The 17,599-nt window shown below is 42.7% G+C and overlaps 1 protein-coding gene across 3 annotated transcripts; it reads left to right on the top strand.

Moving 5' to 3' along the window:
- The first annotated feature begins 28 nt into the window (after window positions 1-28).
- On the top strand, window positions 29-17,209 carry ACER2 (alkaline ceramidase 2). Of its 3 annotated transcripts, none has more exons than XM_017806076.1 (6): window positions 29-604; window positions 7,416-7,530; window positions 8,415-8,556; window positions 10,615-10,752; window positions 14,653-14,790; window positions 15,612-17,209. In XM_017806076.1, exons 2-6 carry the CDS (start codon window positions 7,455-7,457, stop codon window positions 15,796-15,798), a joined length of 681 nt encoding a protein of 226 aa, XP_017661565.1. In that variant the 5' UTR covers window positions 29-604; window positions 7,416-7,454; the 3' UTR covers window positions 15,799-17,209. The 3 variants fall into 3 exon arrangements, with proteins under 3 accessions (XP_017661565.1, XP_017661564.1, XP_017661566.1); XM_017806075.1 differs by lacking the exon at window positions 29-604 and adding an exon at window positions 1,177-1,309; XM_017806077.1 differs by lacking the exon at window positions 29-604 and adding an exon at window positions 1,461-1,788.
- Window positions 17,210-17,599: the final 390 nt, after the last annotated feature.

Genomic DNA, 17,599 nt, shown 5'->3' on the forward strand with positions numbered 1-17,599 from the left:
GGCCCCGAGCGCCTCCTGCGCTCTCACCATCCTGCCCGGCCGGCCGGGCGGGGGGGGCGCGGCGGGAAGCTGGCACCTGCCCGGGGGAGCAGCATCTGAGGAGGAGACTGCTTCTTCTGATACTGCTCGTGCAGTGACGAAGTGCTCCTTAAGGACAGCCAGTGGAGCCGCACGGAGGGACTGGGGGGGTAGGCGGGCCCACCCCGGGGCTAGGGGCACCGGCACCGGGAATAGGAAGCGATATCCATACGGAACGCACCGGCTTTCCGGACAAGGCGCGTTTATTGCGCGACCTGACCAGCGTTGGGATGGGCTATCCCGGTACCCCGCCGAGGCCGCTTGTCCGGCACTTTGTGCGCGCAGGCGCACTGGCGGCCGCTCTTCATCGCGCGTCTGGAGCTGACGTCTGTGCTGTGTCCTGTTCTGGGCTCCTCGGTACAAGGAACAGAAGGGGCTACTGGCAAGGATCCAGCAGAGGGCTACAAAGATGATCAGGGGTCTGGAGCATCTATCTTATAAGGAGAGACTGCAGAAGCTGAGCCTGTTTAGTTAGACTAGAGAAGACTGAGAGGGAATTTCATCAATACATATAAATATCTCAAAGGTGGGTGCCAAGGGAATGGTGCCAGACTCGTTTCAACGGTGCCCAGTGACAGACATGGAGAAATAGCCATAAACTAAAACATAAATTTCCACTGTAATGTGAGGAACAATTCATTGAGGGTGGCAGAGCACTGGAACAGGCTGCCCGGAGAGGTCGAAGATCCTCCCTCTCTGGAGACACTCAAAATTCACCTGGACACGTTCCTGTGTAACCTGCTCTAGGTGACCCTGCCTTGGCAGAGGGGTTGGACTGGATGATCTTCAGAAGTCCCTTCCAACCCTAACAATTGTGTGATTCTGTGGTATTTCTAAGGAGTGCAAGGGACGCGGGCGGGCTGGCCATGCGGGTGAAGGATCTGGCTCCTCAAGGGCGCCGGGGAGCGGGAAAACAGCGTTTCAGCCCGCCCGGCTGGCCGGGGTCCCGCGAGGCAGACTCAGCTCGTCCCCTGGAACGAGCCTGCCGGAACTGGGCCTGCCGGCCTCTGCCCGGAGGGGCCGCCCCGCGCCCGCCCCTTGCGCGGGCGGCGTGGGGAGGGCGGCGCGGTGGCTGCCCCGCGGCGGCGCTGGGCCGGAGGGCGGGAGTGGCCGGGCGGGCGCCATGGGGGCTCTGCTGTGGTGGGACCAGCTGCGGGCCGGCAGCTCGGAGGTGGACTGGTGTGAGGACAACTACACCATCGTGCCCGCCATCGCCGAGTTCTACAACACGGTGCGTGGCGGCGGCCGCTACCCGGTGGTACGGGAGCGACAGCCCCTCGGAGCCGGGGCGCGGCGGGTGGGCGAGCGTGAGGCGGCGGCAGGGTCCGCTGCTGCCCTGGGGGCTCCTGCTGCCTGCCACCTCCGTATCCTGCAGGGTTTTCGTGGAATTGTAGCTTGTCCTTCTATGGCTGCCTCCTCCTTTTGCTTCTCCACTCTCTGACATGCCTAAAATTAAAGAAAAAGAAGAGATTTGGTGTTGCACGTATAAAATGGGAAGGTTTACTAGTCATACTAGCCATACTACTACTAGTAACTAATGTGCAGCAGGTCCCCTCCTCGTCTGTGCCGAGGGGTGGCCAAGCCCAGAATTTTTGGTGCTGGATTGTCCGCGTCTGCTAGACAGGTGGCAGCCCCTTGACAGCTGCAACACTGTGATGGGTCAAGATAAAAACACCTTGGTCTTTGGAGGCAAAACTGGATTTCACCCAGGTATGTGACTTTTCAGGAACAGTTTACCTTAAGGTTGCAGGATGAAGTCAAGAGTGTACTTTTGGGAGAAGAGATGACTGTTTAAGGAAGTAGGTGAAGAAAGGAAGGAGAGGGAAGAGGAATAATGTAATTTTTGCTTCATTCTAATAAGCTGTGGTTTACCCCTGAATCCTGTTGCACCTTCTCAATACATTTTAGCTGCTGGAAATAACTTATAAAAGCCCAGTCCCAGCAACATAGCTGGGCTGCCCTGTACCACACGTCTTGGAAAGGGAGCAATGCTCCTGACAACCTGTTGATGTAAAGAATTGGAGTCGTGTAAGGTAACCCATTGGGCTTTCAAGTACTTTGTCTTTCCATGAAAAACAGGTGTCCAGGAGCAAACCTGCAAATGTCCAGTGTCTTTTCTGTTCTATAGATGCTTCGTCTCTTCTACTTTAAAACGTGCAGGTTTTTCTCTCATATTCCATCCTTTTCTGATTTTTCTCTTTCAAGCCAATGTCTAATGAAGAAAGAATTAGGTGTCTGTCTTCACTTACTGGAGGTGAATGGGAGGTGCTGCACATACAGAGCACATAATTCCATGGTGCATGGTGTACACTGTTTTTTTCTTTTACTTTGCTGCCAAGGACCTGTGTGTGGTGGCTGTGGGAGAATTCTGAGGGGGTGTGAGGGAAACTGTCAGCTTTTTTTGTGTGTCTGATGTCACTGTGTAAGAACCAAAAACAAAGGGAGGAAAATGTCAGGATAAAAAAGGTTATTTGGAGCCAGCTATGCAGGGGGATGGGTATCCATCTGACTGTATGTGCTTGTTCAGTCTAAAGTACAGTTAATTTTCTTCATAGTCACTTCTGTGGGGTGATGTTTTGTGCTGGAAATAATTCAGGAATGTTTTCATTTACTGCTCAGCAGCGCTCCTCGGGTCAAGGCCTTTTCTGCTGCTCACCGCACCCCACTAGTGAGTGGCCTGGGGGTGCACAAGGAATTGGGAGAGGACACAGCTGGGACAGCTGATTCCAGCTGTCCCAGGGGATATCCCAGGCCATATGGCATTGTGGTCAGCATATAGAACTGGGGGAAAAAGAGGGGAACGGTTTGGAGTGATGGTGGTTGTCTTCCCAAGTCACTGTTACACGTGATGGGGTCCTGCTTTCCTAGCAATGGCTGAACTCCTGCCTGCCCATGGGAAGTGCTGAATGAATTCCCTGTCTCCCTTTGCGTATGTGTGCAGCTTTTGCTTTACCTATTAAAGTGTCTTTTTCTCAACCCACAGTTTCTCAACCCACCCAATTTTCTCACATTTACCCTTCCAATTCTCTCCCCCATCCTGCTGCGAAGAACGCGAGTGAGCGGTTGGGCAGTGATTAAACCACTAAAAAGTTGCTGGCAGGAATTAAACAACACTGTACTGAGCTGATTAGCCGTGGTATAGAAGTTTGCAAAATGCTAGAACCTGCAGCTGTGTCCAAATGAATAACTGAGGTTCCAGACAGACACAGAAGAAGGTTTGCCCTGAAGCCGGTGAGAAAAAAGAGGCCGTGTCAGGGTAGTCGTGTTTAGCCTCTCTTCAGTAGTATAGAGTCATTATAAGGGTTTGATTTTTGTATTAGCAACTTCTGAAAATTAAAGCAGTGACTTGAAGTGGATTGATGCAGTTGTGCAACTGTATCTGCATAAAAACTGATGCTCACAAGACAGTTGGGAAATTTTGGCCTTACTCTAACAGGGATCTTAATTTTATTCCTTTTAGGATGGTTCAGTTCTGACTGACTCAGCCAAACCTCTTGAAGTGTCAGGAACTGTGGCACTCATTATATGGGAAAACTGTTGTTTAAACATGTCTTAAAATGGCTTTTGGTGGTCTCTTTGCAAAGACACGTTTCTTCTTCCCAAGACCCCCCAGGGTAGTGTTATCTCAGGAATGTCCTGGGAAGATGTCCTAAGGTGTTTCACTGGACCTTGTTAACCCCTTCCTGTGATTGGGTGTTCCTGTAAGCCCCTTGAGACTTCTAATTGGTTACTTTGTGATTCTCCCTAAACCCTATAAATGTAACAACCCCCAACAATAAACCCTCTCTTGCCTCCTCTCCACACCGGTGTGCGGTCTCTGTGCCTGCCATGGGGCTACGTGGGTGCTGGGGGGAGGGGAGGGCACCTCTCCCCTCCAGGCTCGGGGCCTGAGAAACCCCTGGTGCTGGAGTTCCCTTTCCCCATCCCTCAAGACGTCGGAATGGTTCTTCAGATGGAGATGGAACTAGAACTGGGCTCCCCCACGTCGTGGGTGGGGAAAAGGATCCAGAAGGAGCCATTCTTCAGCAAACCTGAATCTGGTATTTGGGTCGTTAAGCTTTAGATTAAAACCTTCCTAATCCACATTTTAAACTGTCACAGTTGAGGTCAGAGTTGTGGTTAAGGTCTCACGCAATATTCCTGTAAGCACAAAACTAGAGCAGCTTATCTGTAGTGTATTTGTAAAACATTTATTTATTCTGGTGGGACTCAAACCAAAGCACTCAACACACTTAAATCAGTAGTAGAGTATCTGTTTATAGGTTTTGAACAAATTGATCAGACTAATTTTTTAAAACATACACATAGGCTGATGTGATTTTGTCTAGCTAGAGTGATTGAGGACATACTTTTTCAGTAAAGAGGCCACGAAACACTCTGGCTCAAATTGAAAGTATAGTTATAGGAAAACTATCTTTTTTTTCCCCCTTTTCTTTCTGAAATGAATAAAGTAATGTGTCCTGATGCAGTATAACCCTACTCTAGAACATAAACAAATGCTTCCTCATGATCAAAATAGTTTACTCTCTGAAGAAATATCTACAAAAAAAGCTGTTGTGTTTTAAACACCCGAAACCAGTATTTTTCTCCTGTTGTTAGCAAAGTCAGTACTTAGCAGTTCAATATGTTGCATTCAGTTGTGCTTGTACTTTCTTGCCAAATTTCCATTTAAGAAGGGAATTGCCAGGGTTTTATTTCTCCTTTTGTATTCCATAGTGGCATGGAGATAAAAGTGTTAAAAAGCTGTAAAGTAGTCTTAGGAGTGTGAGAAAATGCTTGTACCTTCTCTACTTCATGTTTTTTATCACTGAAGATTTTTATAGTGTTTGTGAATGGCATGCTCATGTACTGGGATATAGAAGATACAAACTCTGATCTCACTGAGAGCTAGTTCAGTTCACTTTTGCATTCTGCTCACGAAGAGGTAGAGCAGTAAGTTTTCCTCTGGTGGTTGAATGCTGCAGCTGCTGTCTGGGAGATGTAGCTGATAGTGAAGAATACAGGAGCTTTGGTAGGACTGCAGGAAACATACTGTGTCAGGAGTGGCCACATGTAAGTGAAATTCTGTGGTCATGATCTGAGCAAGCCTCTGGCATTCTCCCTGTCCAACAGGCCTATGTCCTGTATTCTTATCATGTACTTAATTAGTTGGAAATTAAAACTAAAGGTGCAGAATTATATGAAGCCAAAGGATGGACTGTTACTGATGGGCTGCTTGCCTTTTTTCTAGAACTGTAACTTTTAATCATTGCTTTTTGCAGATCCTGAAGGAAATTTTCTCTATTACTCATGTCAATTTTTGCACTTAAGAGTATGAGCATTTCAATTGTACTCTATAAAATCCTGCAGGCCAATTTATTATGTAAAAAATTGCACATGCACTTTCTGAAACCATACTTTCTGAAATCATACTATAGTATTGAAACTTACAGTACGAAAATTATTTCAACTTCTAAGATTTTACGAAATCTTCCTGCTGGCCACTGCAAAGATTACAAGTCATGATCAGGCTCCAGTTTGCAAGGGTTTTCCTGCAGTTGCAGGCAGGACCTTAGCATGAATAGTAATTCAGTGCCAGAGGAGCACTAGCATAGGACTGAACTGTTCCCTTGCTGGTTCATCTTTAGTGTAAATCTGCATTGCTACAGCTGTGGTAAGCAGATCTAGTGGTTCCTTTGTTGTTTTACTCCTAGGCAGAATAAGGACTTTCTGGCCAAACTTTTATAGACTGTGATTGCCTGTTCTGATTTTCCTCATTGATCATTTTCAGCTGTAGAGATGGAAAAGTTGTCTTCCAATCCACTTTCTTTATAACCATCTATTTTTGCCTATTGACAGCTGTCTTTGGCCTAACTGTCTCTAAAAGCCAAAAATGCATAGAGCACTCCCAGGCCCCTAGAGGACTTGTTCATATTCCATCATCCCCACTGTCACCATGTATGATTCCTACCTGCCTTGGGGTGAGGGGAGTCTTCCTGCTCTATGCTTGTGTCAGTACTGGGATCCTGATCCATGACTGTGTTCCCAGGATTGCTACATGGAGTTGTGTGTTTTCTTTTGTGAATGGAAGATGCTCAAGTGAGCCTCTTTCTTTGAACATATAGGTTGCTTTACATGGGTTAAGCAAATTGTTCTGCCTCTTAAAATCTGTTCTCAGATTGTGTTGAATGGTGGACAACAGTAGCTGAATGAACAAATTCATATGTCGTTCTTGAATTATTTCTCCACTAGATTTTCATTAATGTCAGTAAAAGTTTGTAAGTCTGTGTGAAGAGGTGATCTTTCCTAAAGGAGTGCTCTTGCCTCAGCGTTGTTTTCTACATCAATGTTATGGAAATGTTGCCGGGGGTGTTATTTTTCTTGTGCTGAGGCTAAGCAGGCAAACGTGAGAAAGCTGAGGCTGGAGAACTCATTCTGTCCCCTGCCCCATTGTGAAGCAGCAGTAGAGTCTTTTCATAGCTACTCAGTTATAGTGCCATGCCTGGCCCTCAGCAATGGCAGCTCCTTCTGGGGAGAACCAAGTGATCACTACCAGTGTGACAGCTCCTGCTAATTGCCAGTAAAGTATTTTCAGTCTTTAACTAGAGAATCATGCTTTAGGCTGTTGGTAGGCAAGACAAAACATAAAACGTGTTCAAATCTTACATATTAAATTACAAAAACCTCTAGCAATGGTCTGGATTATCAGCTTTTTCACCTTCCTATAGCTAGTTTCAATTCATATTCAGTTGTTTCTGTAATGGAGAACCAAGAGAAAAAAATGAAATGTAAAAGGACTTAAAGCTCCAGGCTCTCTTTGCCCTGCACAAAAAGGGTTCTAACTGTTAGCTTAGTGTCGTATTTCAGACCTTCCTCATAATAGCTATTGCTCAGTAAATTGACTTCCAGCTTGACTAGATCTGTCTAGTGCCAGTTCTTCTAGTACTTTTTCCATGCTAGGCTTGACAGCCATTGAGAGGACAAGTCGCTGGTCTGTACATCCTGTTCCTCAGCTGCTTGCTCTTGTATGCCATCTGAATTGCAGCAGTCTTGAATATTTGTAGATTCTTAATAAAATTCCTCTGGGAATCAGCTTGAAATGTAGTTTAAAGATGAGTAGCCGCATTTTATGTTGATTAAAGTTTTTATGCTGTTATTTGTTAGTGATGTTAAACAGAACAAATTGATGCTTTTGCAAAAACAGCTAAGCATTGGAAAAAACAGAGGGCCGTAGTTTACCAAGCTAGGGCTTTACTGGATGCCAAAATGTTGTTATTATAGATGTCTTAGAAACCCTATGGATATTTAAGGTTTGTTTACTTTCTGTCTTTGTGAGACTGTGTTATTTTTTTTCCTAGATAAGCAACGTCTTGTTTTTCATTTTACCACCCATATGTATGTGCTTGTTCCGTCAATATGCAATCTGCTTCAACAGTGGAATGTATTTAATATGGACTCTGCTAGTCGTGGTTGGTAAGTTGATTAGTCTGTTTGCCAATTTATGTGTGAATTGAGATTGGAAATCAGTTCTTATTGCTTGCATTTGATTGTTTTGCAAAATAAAGCAATCTTGACATGTACAGAAGAGTTTGCCTGAACCTGCATAAAGCTGAAACAGCCATAGTTTCTGAAAGGAAAATGCCTTTTGCAATTTGAGGTTGGTGGGAACTTAGGCCATAGTTCTGTTCCCTTCCTATCTTTTTGCATACTTTTCTTTTTTCATGTTTGGGCTTACCCCACAACAGTGCTGACCCTCCTTCCTATGTTGTCATTTAAACGAGAGCTGAAAGAGCCAGTGCAACTTAAGAGGGTAATAGGTTTTGCATTGTATTGAGAAGGGCCAAAAGCTGAGCTGTTTTGTAGATGTGAGATTCTGAAGTGTGTTCATTCCTGGGGGCACTTTAAAGGAATAACCAGAGCACTCCGGGGCACTGTGACACTTTCCACCTGTAAACCTACATGATCAAGTAGTCATCAGATGCTGCTTTTTATCTTTGTCTTACCTATTCTTCTGCTATTGAGAAAATTCAGAAGCAGTATTTGGCTTGTGTTCCTTAATTGATTTTGCATTATACTTTTCCACATGATGTCTCTTCATATACATCTGCGTTTTTAGTAGGAGCTGACATCTTCAGCTGCTACTTTTGTGAAGTGTTTGCTTTATAATTAATGAGAGGCCGATGACCTGGATTGCATCTTAGGAAAGTTGGCACTTTTTTTCAGGTTTTATTTTTTAATAATCTTTTCTCGACCAAATGGTATCCACTATTTTCTATGAAGTTCTGAGCATGAGCAGTGTGTTTTGGTCTATTATGGTACTGCAACTATTTATATTGTCTTTTGATTAATTCTTCCAGGAATTGGATCTGTTTATTTTCATGCCACACTCAGTTTCCTGGGCCAGATGCTGGATGAGCTGGCTATTCTCTGGGTCCTGATGTGTGCTTTTGCCATGTGGTTCCCTAGGCGATACCTGCCCAGGGTTTTTCGAAATGACAGGTAATCATACAATCATGCATGTACGCTTTCAAGTTTCTTGAAACTTGTTGTGCTAACACCTAAACCTGCACATAATGGCACTGAGTTATCATCCAGCCTTACCACTGCTGCTGCTGTCTTTTCTCACTGCGTTCTCTTATGATTGCTTATATTTCAGCCCATTTTTTTTTTAATTCCTGAGTCTACAGTTGCTGATGGCAGGGTTTGCACGCTGTAACTTCAGGTATTGGGATGAGGTGACTTGCCTCTGGAAGAATCTATTCTTGTTTATTCCAGGGAGACCTTGACAATGAGTAGTTTATATAAGTTACAGCTAATGTAAGAGAAGCCAGCTTTCACTCTTCCTTTTGTATATCCTGAAGTGTAAATACAAGTGGACTTATGGAAGTCAGCTGAATGTTCATCTGAATATTTAAGGCAGTGGTTAAGGCAGTGATTGTTCTCTCTGAAGATTGCTAAGACTGGTTTGTTTTTTTGTTTTGTTTTTTTTTCCTTGACATATGCCTTATTAGAAGCTGCTAATGGAGGGTGGGTGAAGAGAAGTTTGTTGCCTAGATTGACCATTCCTCAAAATAGCTTGCACTGGGAAGAGTGTACTTTTAATTACTCTGTACAGCGTATGTGTATGGCCCAGTTCTCTTCAACAACTTCATTAACAACTTGGACATAGAACTTGAAGGAAAACTAAGTAAATTTGCTGTTGACACAAAACTGGGAGGAGCTGTTGACTGCCTCGAAGGCAGGGAGGCCCTGCAGAGAGACCTCAACAAATTAGAGGAGTGGGCAATCACCAATTAGATTAAATTCAACAAGAGAAAGTGCCGTATTCTGCACCTGGGGCAACCCTAGATGGTTGTACAGACTGGGGAATGAGATGCTGGAAAGCAGTGCCATGGAAAGGGACCTGAGGGTCATGGTTGATGGCAAGTTGGATATGAGTCATTAGTGCCCTGGCAGCCAGGAGGGCCAGCTGTGTCTTGGGGGGGCATCGCCAGCTGGTTGAGGGAGGTGAATGTTGTGTGCAGTTTTGGGCACTGCAATATAAGGAAGATATTAAGCTCTTAGCATCCAAAGGAGGGCAACGAAGACGGTGAAGGCCCTTGAGAGGAAGCTGCATGAGGAGTGGCTGAGGTCATTTGGTCTGTTCAGCCTGGAGGAGTCTGAGGGGAGACCTCTTTTCAATCTTCAAAATCCTCATGAGGGGAAGCAGGGAGACAGGTGCCAGTCTCTTCACTCTAGAGATCTGTGACTTCAGACATAGAAGAGCCATTTTGGGACAGTAACTCTTTTATAAAGCTATGGACCAGTAGTTGGAAGGGCAATGTGATGATCCTCTGTCTGCCATAATCCCCCCACAGACCGGAAATGGGTTGCTTAAAGTCCAAACTTGAAGTTTAAACAACAGTTAACATATATTTAACTTAAAAGTTGTTAGGCTGTCTGCACAGGGCCCAATTCTGATTTCATTTATGCTAAGAATATACCAAATCCTAGTCTTATAAAAGAGCATTTTGGGAATTGCTTACCTGCTGTTGAATTTGATTAAAAGAAATGTTCATACTTACCATGTGTTTTCAGTATCTTTTAAGGCTTAAAAGGGATAAAGGAAAGCAGACTGTAAGATGACTGTAGAAGCTGGGGCATTAACAGTAACAAAATATTCTAAAAATCCATGTTAAAAGCTTGAAGAATGATGACACAGAACTTTTTGAGGAAGTATAGTGCTGTGTGCAGAGATGGATTTGTTCATAACTTATTGTGGGAAGAGGAAGACTGGACTGTGGTCTTTGTTTTGAAGCCAGTGATGAGTGTGTGTGTGCACACATGTGTAGAAGACCACTGCCCAGCAAAGGTTTGTGTATATGATTAACTGCATTCACATGCAAGTCTGTGTAAGATCCACATCCACTCTATGCGTGTTGTCCTTGCATCTCCTAAGCACAACTAGAGAAATCTAAATTTTGTAACATTATTAAGATAATTTTAAGGTTTCTGGTTTTAGCAATTATAAGCTTTGAATTAAGAGCTGTCTTTCTGCCCCATAAAAACCCTATTCAGGAGCCGTTTTAAAGCTGCTGTGGGTGTCCTGTCTGGAGTTACCACCTGCCTTGCCTTCATTAAACCTGCCATCAACAACATCTTGCTAATGAGTCTGGGTGTTCCCTGCACAGCATTGCTTATTGCTGAGTTGAAGAGGTGAGTATATTTCTCCTGAATGCAGCATGATGATACACTAGATCTGGCTTCAGTGCTTGTGATAGCAGATCAGAAATGCTTCTTCCACATGCAAGAGCAGATCTAGTATAAACTTGTTTAGCAGTTCAGACATTTTTGTCAGAGATTTTTTTTTTCCCCTAGGCCATTACACTAGGTCAGTCTTCTGTCTTCTTGCAACATACCTCAAGCTGCAAACCGATCTAACGCAAATCTGTTTGTTTATTGTAGAATCAGAGCAAGGGTTTCACTTCATAGACAGCATTTCTTTTGTATAGTGTGCATAACGGTGAGATGGTGGCATGATTGCAGTCTGAATACTAGTGGGAATGTGGAGCAAAGCCCAAGCGTGTGTAGAAGATGTTCCAACTCTCAAAGTTGTACTGTGAGTCTTACAGCACTTCATCTTCTGCTATGGAGAATATGATGGAGTCAGACTGACAGAGATAAGGTTAATCACCAAGTTTTGGAGGATAGCTATCAATCAGTACCTTAGAAACCATAAAACCAGAATGCAAATAGAAAAGAACCTGAGACTGATCTTCACATTTTAAAGAGATCTTCCATAACACTGATACCAGGAACTGTCCAGAAATGTTTTTTTTTCATCTCTTCAGCCACTGCAAAAAGGACTAGAGGAGTGCTAGCATTCAAACTTGTCCTTTTTCACCTCTTCTCCAGTGTCTGAGAAGGATTTCACAACTTATGTTGGCTCTTACATATTGCATATGTCCATCAAAAGAAATGAGTTAAGACCAAATGTCTGCATTCTGACTGCTTCTGTTAGAACAAAGATTTTAATGTTTGCTACATTACGCTGTTCTGCCACTGCTTCACTCTACAGTAGACGCCTCTGCTAACAATGTTTCGTAAAGGTGTTCATGAGTCTTTTCTCATCAGACATCCTACTGTGTATTTCTGTGGTCAAAGACACTTGGGAAACAGCACCAAAATTAGCTGTAGACAAGAAGGTCAGTAGCTGAAGAATGTTGGTGGTGTCTCATTTTAATGACAGCACAAAGGAACTATTGACAGGGCCTAGGGACATCTGGTTATGGCACTGGATGATCCCTGTGAATTTTCTGTCAGTTCCATATGAGTTTTGCAGGCATGAGCTCCTGAGAAACTTAAAAAGAAAAGTAGCTAGTGTAAATACTGTTGTGTTAAATCTAGGAATTGTTATGCCTACAGGTATTTGTTTTTTAAAACTCCTTCTGAAAGGTCATATGTTATTAAAATGTGTCTTTTTTTTAGAGAATTAAAAGAAGATAGACCTTTTTGAATTGATGATTTAAAAGGGACCTGAAGTGAAATTAGAGCCCTCTCTAATTGCACATTGGGATGATGTAATACCTATGATATTTTTGGATGAATTCCTAAGTGTAAAAGCCAAATAAAAAGGTTTTATTTTAAGCTATGCTGATCCCTTGGAAATTTAAATGAGATACATTCTTTTAACTCCCGAGGTGAGGAGTCAACTCATCTCCCTTTGCAGGAGAAAAATTAATTTAAGCATTACTTAAAATGCTTGCTGTTTTTCCATTCTGTTCTGCCATAGCCAGGAGGGGACCACACAGACAAGTCTTGTCAGGCTGCGGTGAAAATTTATCTTTGAAACAGGTATTTGGGGAAGAAAGGAGAAGTTTATTCTGTTCCACACTGAAGTTTTTGGTGTTTTAGACCAAAACTCACTCTTGTTATTCCTGTCCTAGTCTTGTGTCAATCTTTTACAGAATTCTGGTGTGTTTTCAAATGAGTATTTTCTTCCTCATGTTTATCTTTGATGAGGAGATAATATTGTCACAGGAGAGCATTATGTTCTTAAATGCAGACCTGGTATGCTAGGCTAGGAAGGTCTATGGCTAGGAAGTATTGTGGATAAGGGGTATCAAAAGAACAAAAGGTAGTCAAGTGTCCTTGAAAGACAAAAGAATTGTTAAACTTTATTCTCATTTCTGTCACAACAAATCCCTTACTGTATTTCTTTAAAAAAAAAAAAAAGAAGAAAAAAAAGAAAAATCTCTCCTAGGAAATGGTATTAGTGAGAAAGTGAATGAGTATCCTTTCATTTGCTAGTCCAATCCCTTGAGATACAATGTCATCAAATTAGTAGTGATTTAGTGAGTCATCATCATCAGGCATGTAACTACCTCCATGTGCAGATAGATGCTAGAATATTGTTGCTGAGCTTCTGAGCCTTGAGCAGTGAAGGTTTACCCTAGCTTCGGGTTTGAGGGTTTGACCATTCATATTCGATTTTTCTACTAGAAATCTGACTCTAACTGGAGCCTTGCTTCATTATCGTGAGTTGCTCACACTTCTCTTATTCCCTTGACTAAAATGTTAAGCTAGTTAGAAGTGTTAAATATTCTTTAGGATAGAAAAGGAGATAACTGTGTTAAATTGAATCAAGCAGTTAATCAACATCCCAGCAAATTGCACTGGCTTGAAGAAAAGCTGGTATGCTTTTTTCAGGGTTCCAAGATGTTGGAAGATAATGCTGCTGTATACCTGCCCAGTCCCTGAAATAGCAAATGACTGGAGCACACCAGTGTCTGCAGGAACTCTGATATTTAAATAACTGCCGTTTGTGTTAAATAGGGAACACCGTGCATTGTGTAGAAAAAAGGTGCAAATGGAAGTGCAATGTTTGTGGGATCCACCAGTGTCTTTCAGATTAGAGTAGGATAGGAGCACGCAGATCTGTGCACAGCAGTGGGAACATGTCTTTCAGACCTTCTGCTAACAGCCCTCTGTTAACAGGGGCCTCTTTCAGTGATAGTTTGTGTGATCAGTGCCCGTGTCTATTGATAAATAAAGGAAGGCTACGTTTCTATTGATAAATAAAGGAAGGCTACCTTTCCAGATGGTATTTGCGTTACGTCTCTTCGTTGTATTAGAAGTAGTTGCTTTGCAATCCCCTGCCTCCTCAGCAAGCATGTCCCCAGCCCTCTGAAGCACAGTTACTGCAGGAGCTGAAGACTCCATGATGGATGATCACAGAAAACCCAGGAGTATTAAACAGATCAGACTCTTTTTGCCCTAAGGTAGTCCTTTGCAGAACACCCTGCAGCGTCTACTCCTATGTTTATAAAAATATATTGCAGTACCTGGTGATGGTACTGAGCAAACCTCTCATAACAGTCTGTACCATTTCTATGGCTGATCTTGTGTTGGGTAACTAAGCGTTCACTTTTCCTTTGAAGCCTTGAATTCTTTGAACTGTGCAGATTAATTGCACTCTGCTCTTGGTATTTGAGCTGTGCGTTTGAGGCCAAACCTCTTATCTTAAATGGAATGCAGTGGCATGTGTTTGTTTATGTACTTCAGACATGTCCAGGAAAGCCTTCATATTCTCCATGCACACACCCTTTCCTCTGTCAGAATGCACAAGTACTCATCTCAGTAGTGTAGTTTTGTCTGTCAAATGTACGAAATTGATCCATACATGTATCTGCTTAGGTACATGGTTTAGTGTCGTGCTCTTACGAACAGTTGTACATCTCAGTGAAGACTGTAAATGTGCCTTAGCATTAGTGGGAATCTATATAAAGTGCCATCTATGAACAAATCTGAGCACTTGCTGAATGGCTGGTTGTTAACTGACAGCATGTGTAACTAATCACTAGTTGTCCCGAGTACCCCTCCCTAGATATGGAAATGGTTTGATGTTTGCCCACCATTTGCACATTGGTGTTACAGACAATACCCAAAACACAGCTACTGATAAAATGTTTGTTTGTTTTGTTACCTCACCACTGCCTTGCATCAAAGCCAGATTTACTGTATGTGAAGTTCATCTGTTAAGGACACTTGTGGTGGAGTCATTTTAAAGATGGGTGTTTGGCATTGTTTTATAACAACTTATGTTTTTCTTCTCAGGTGTGAAAACCTCCGTGTATACAAACTGGGTCTCTTTTCAGGTCTTTGGTGGACGCTAGCACTTTTCTGCTGGATCAGTGACAAAGCATTTTGTGAGATCTGGTCCTCCTTTAATTTCCCCTATTTGCATTGCGTATGGTAAGTGTTGTGTATAAAGTCCAAAGTTTGATTCAAATGTAAATCAAACTCACCACATTACTGTGCTGCCTTGTTGGCTATTTGTGGTTAGTTCTAGACAGAATTACTGGTAAAATTATAAACCCAGAGGAAGTCTCACACTATTCAATGTGGCAGATTTAGGAGTCTCTTTGCTCTGATCAAATTCTTCAGACACTAAGTTCATTAATTGTAACTGAATTCCTTGCCATACTGATTAGTAAAAATCCCACAGCGCTGCTCAGCTGAAGCTGTGATTACGAAAACGTAGATTTCCATCAATAACAGTGATGGTAATCCTCATGGTGAATGAGGATTAATGATTAATTAATGATGGTGAAGTAGAGGAACAGTGAAGGGCTTTGACGCCTTTTCTCTTTTACTACCCAGCAAATTGTGGTCGCTTACTCAGGGGGCTATATGTCAGCGTTTCTGCACAGGTCTGTCAGGTGCAGAGAAGCCAAAAAGCAGGAGCTTGTTTAAACCAGGGATGGGCTACAGCTTTGTAGTTTTCTATATTCTCTATATTTCTTTCCTTCCATGCAAAGGACAGGCAGCAACCCTATGGGGAACTTGGGGGAATATGGTGAAGGACAGACTGATTTTATAGTGATCTAGTTGACTACTTTACTGAAGTCATGTTACTGATTTTTTTCTTTCTTCTCCTCTTTTTTTGTTTGTTTGTTTGTTTTCGTTTGTTTTGGTTTGGTTTGGTTTTTTGTTTGGTTTTTAATGTTTTGCTTGTTTGTTTTTGGGGGGGGGTTGGGGGTTTTTTTTTTGGATGTGTGGGTGTCTGTTCTCAGGCACATTTTGATCTGCCTTGCGGCATACCTGGGCTGTGTCTGCTTTGCTTACTTTGATGCTGCCTCTGAGATACCTGAACAGGGCCCTATCATAAAGTTCTGGCCCAGTGAAAGATGGGCATTCATTGGAGTTCCCTATGTCACCCTCCTCTGCGCACACAAGAAGTCACCTGTGAAGATTGCATGAAGTTGACAATGGAATTGACAATTGGGGACGGATTTTCAATTTACATTCAGGCATAGACAATATTTAAATAATGATAAATGACCAGTGTTTTTTTTTCTCTTCTTGCTAAGATAGGCAGCACTTCAGATGTCATAGGAAGAGGAGGGAAGTGTGTTCTTTCCTCTCTTAAGAGGAGAGGGGAAGCAGGAACGTGGAGGCACTTGAACACTAAATGTTCACAAATGGCTTCTCTAGTTCGCTCTGTTTTGCACTGAATGTTTTTGATGTAGCATTTCTCTTGTTAAAAGCTCTTTCCAACTACCAGCGTCAAGGAATGATGTTTCTGCAGTAAGTCACCCGTGGTGCTTGAGTCACTTCTTTTGTAACTGGTGGATTAAGGTCTTCTTTGTGAAAGAAGCCAGTCCAAGAAGCTTATGTGTCATCCTGTGTCCTTCATAGGCTCTGATTTTGCTGATAGCCACAAGAGTGTGCTTGAAGCCCTTGCTACCCCCAGCCTGGTGTGGCACATGGGAAGTCTGGCTGAGCATCACAGTGGATCACAGGGTACATGATTGCTTCCCCAAGTACAACAGGAAACTAGTGTTTGCAGCTGGGTAACTGTGTAAGTGCAGTTAGGCAGTGTAGATGCAGAAGTAGCTGACACAAGTCCCTAAAACTAAATAGGAGTTCAAGGCTCTACTGTATTTCCACTGACCTGTGAACATTTAGATGCTGCATATTTCCTTTTTACAGAAATGCCACAGAAATCCCTCTACCTCTGCAGACACTTTTGGTCTTGAATTTGGCTTTGAAGCACACACAGAAGTGTAGATACTAACTTCAGTAAGATCTTAGGTCAGCATGGATTGACAGTGTGATTAAACTGCAAAAACTTGTAGTTTTGTGCCTGGCTGCACATGTCATTTGAGAGGTTGCTTCTCACCAATGCATTGCAAAGTGATGTAAAAAATAGTCCACTGGTCCACTGATTATACTTAGGAAGAAAGTGGGTAACTGCTTAAAAACCAAGCTGAAGACCTAGATTTCAGTGAGCAGTGAAATGGGATATTGCATCTCGCATTCTTAGGAAAGGACAGATTTTCTGTTTATTTTCAGCCTGTTTTGTAAAGATAAGGGATGTCTAGGTTGATTTAGTTCTAAGATTAGTGGGGTTGAAGTTTAGGAATTACTATGGTTCTTGTAAGCAATTTGTGCTAGGCCTGTTTAGAAAACAATGCGAAGTGCAGGCATGTTTTCCAAATATTAGCAATTGTAGCTGCTAATAGCTGCAGTTTTGGAGAAAAAACGGTCTACTCACATTCCATCAAACTGTAATATCAGAACTGTAAGTGGGTTAAGGCTTTAAATGTACAGTGTTATTAATAAGTGTTATTTTCTTTTTTGTATTAGACCAGGAAATACAATTTCTTCTTTTGCTGACACATCTAAAGCTGTACTTGTTTTTTATCAATGTGAAAATGTACTCTATACAGTATGACCTTTATGAAAGTGACTTTTAGCAATAACTTTGTGGTGAATTAACTTTCAAAGCATTTTTAAAAGCTTTTGTACTCAAGTTTATGCTTAGAAAGCAACAACTATGTTGTATGCTGATCCACTTAAAGCAGATTGCTAGTGGAAAATATGACTGCCTTCTTGAGACCTTCAGAGTGGGTAAGTAGAGTACTGTCAGATGACTGCCTGATCATAAAAGCAGCAAAATCTTTCCAGTGGAACAGTGCATATTTATACCACTTGCTAGTAGATTTGAAACGTCTTTTTTAACACAAAGTGATACAATTTTTGTATGTAACCTGTTTGT

This window comes from Lepidothrix coronata, unplaced genomic scaffold (assembly GCF_001604755.1).
Source record: "Lepidothrix coronata isolate B3197 unplaced genomic scaffold, Lepidothrix_coronata-1.0 Scaffold14, whole genome shotgun sequence".
Classification (NCBI taxonomy): Eukaryota; Metazoa; Chordata; class Aves; order Passeriformes; family Pipridae; genus Lepidothrix; species Lepidothrix coronata.

What these genes read in the sequence shown, in the direction of transcription:
- ACER2 (XM_017806075.1), top strand. Translation starts at nt 1,202, where the DNA reads ATGGGGGCTCTGCTGTGGTGGGACCAGCTGCGGGCCGGCAGCTCGGAG. An exon ending in TCGCCGAGTTCTACAACACG is followed by an intron (nt 1,310 to 7,415) that starts GTGCGTGGCGGC and finishes TTTTTTTCCTAG; the next exon opens with ATAAGCAACGTCTTGTTTTT. An exon ending in CTTATTGCTGAGTTGAAGAG is followed by an intron (nt 10,753 to 14,652) that starts GTGAGTATATTT and finishes TTTTCTTCTCAG; the next exon opens with GTGTGAAAACCTCCGTGTAT.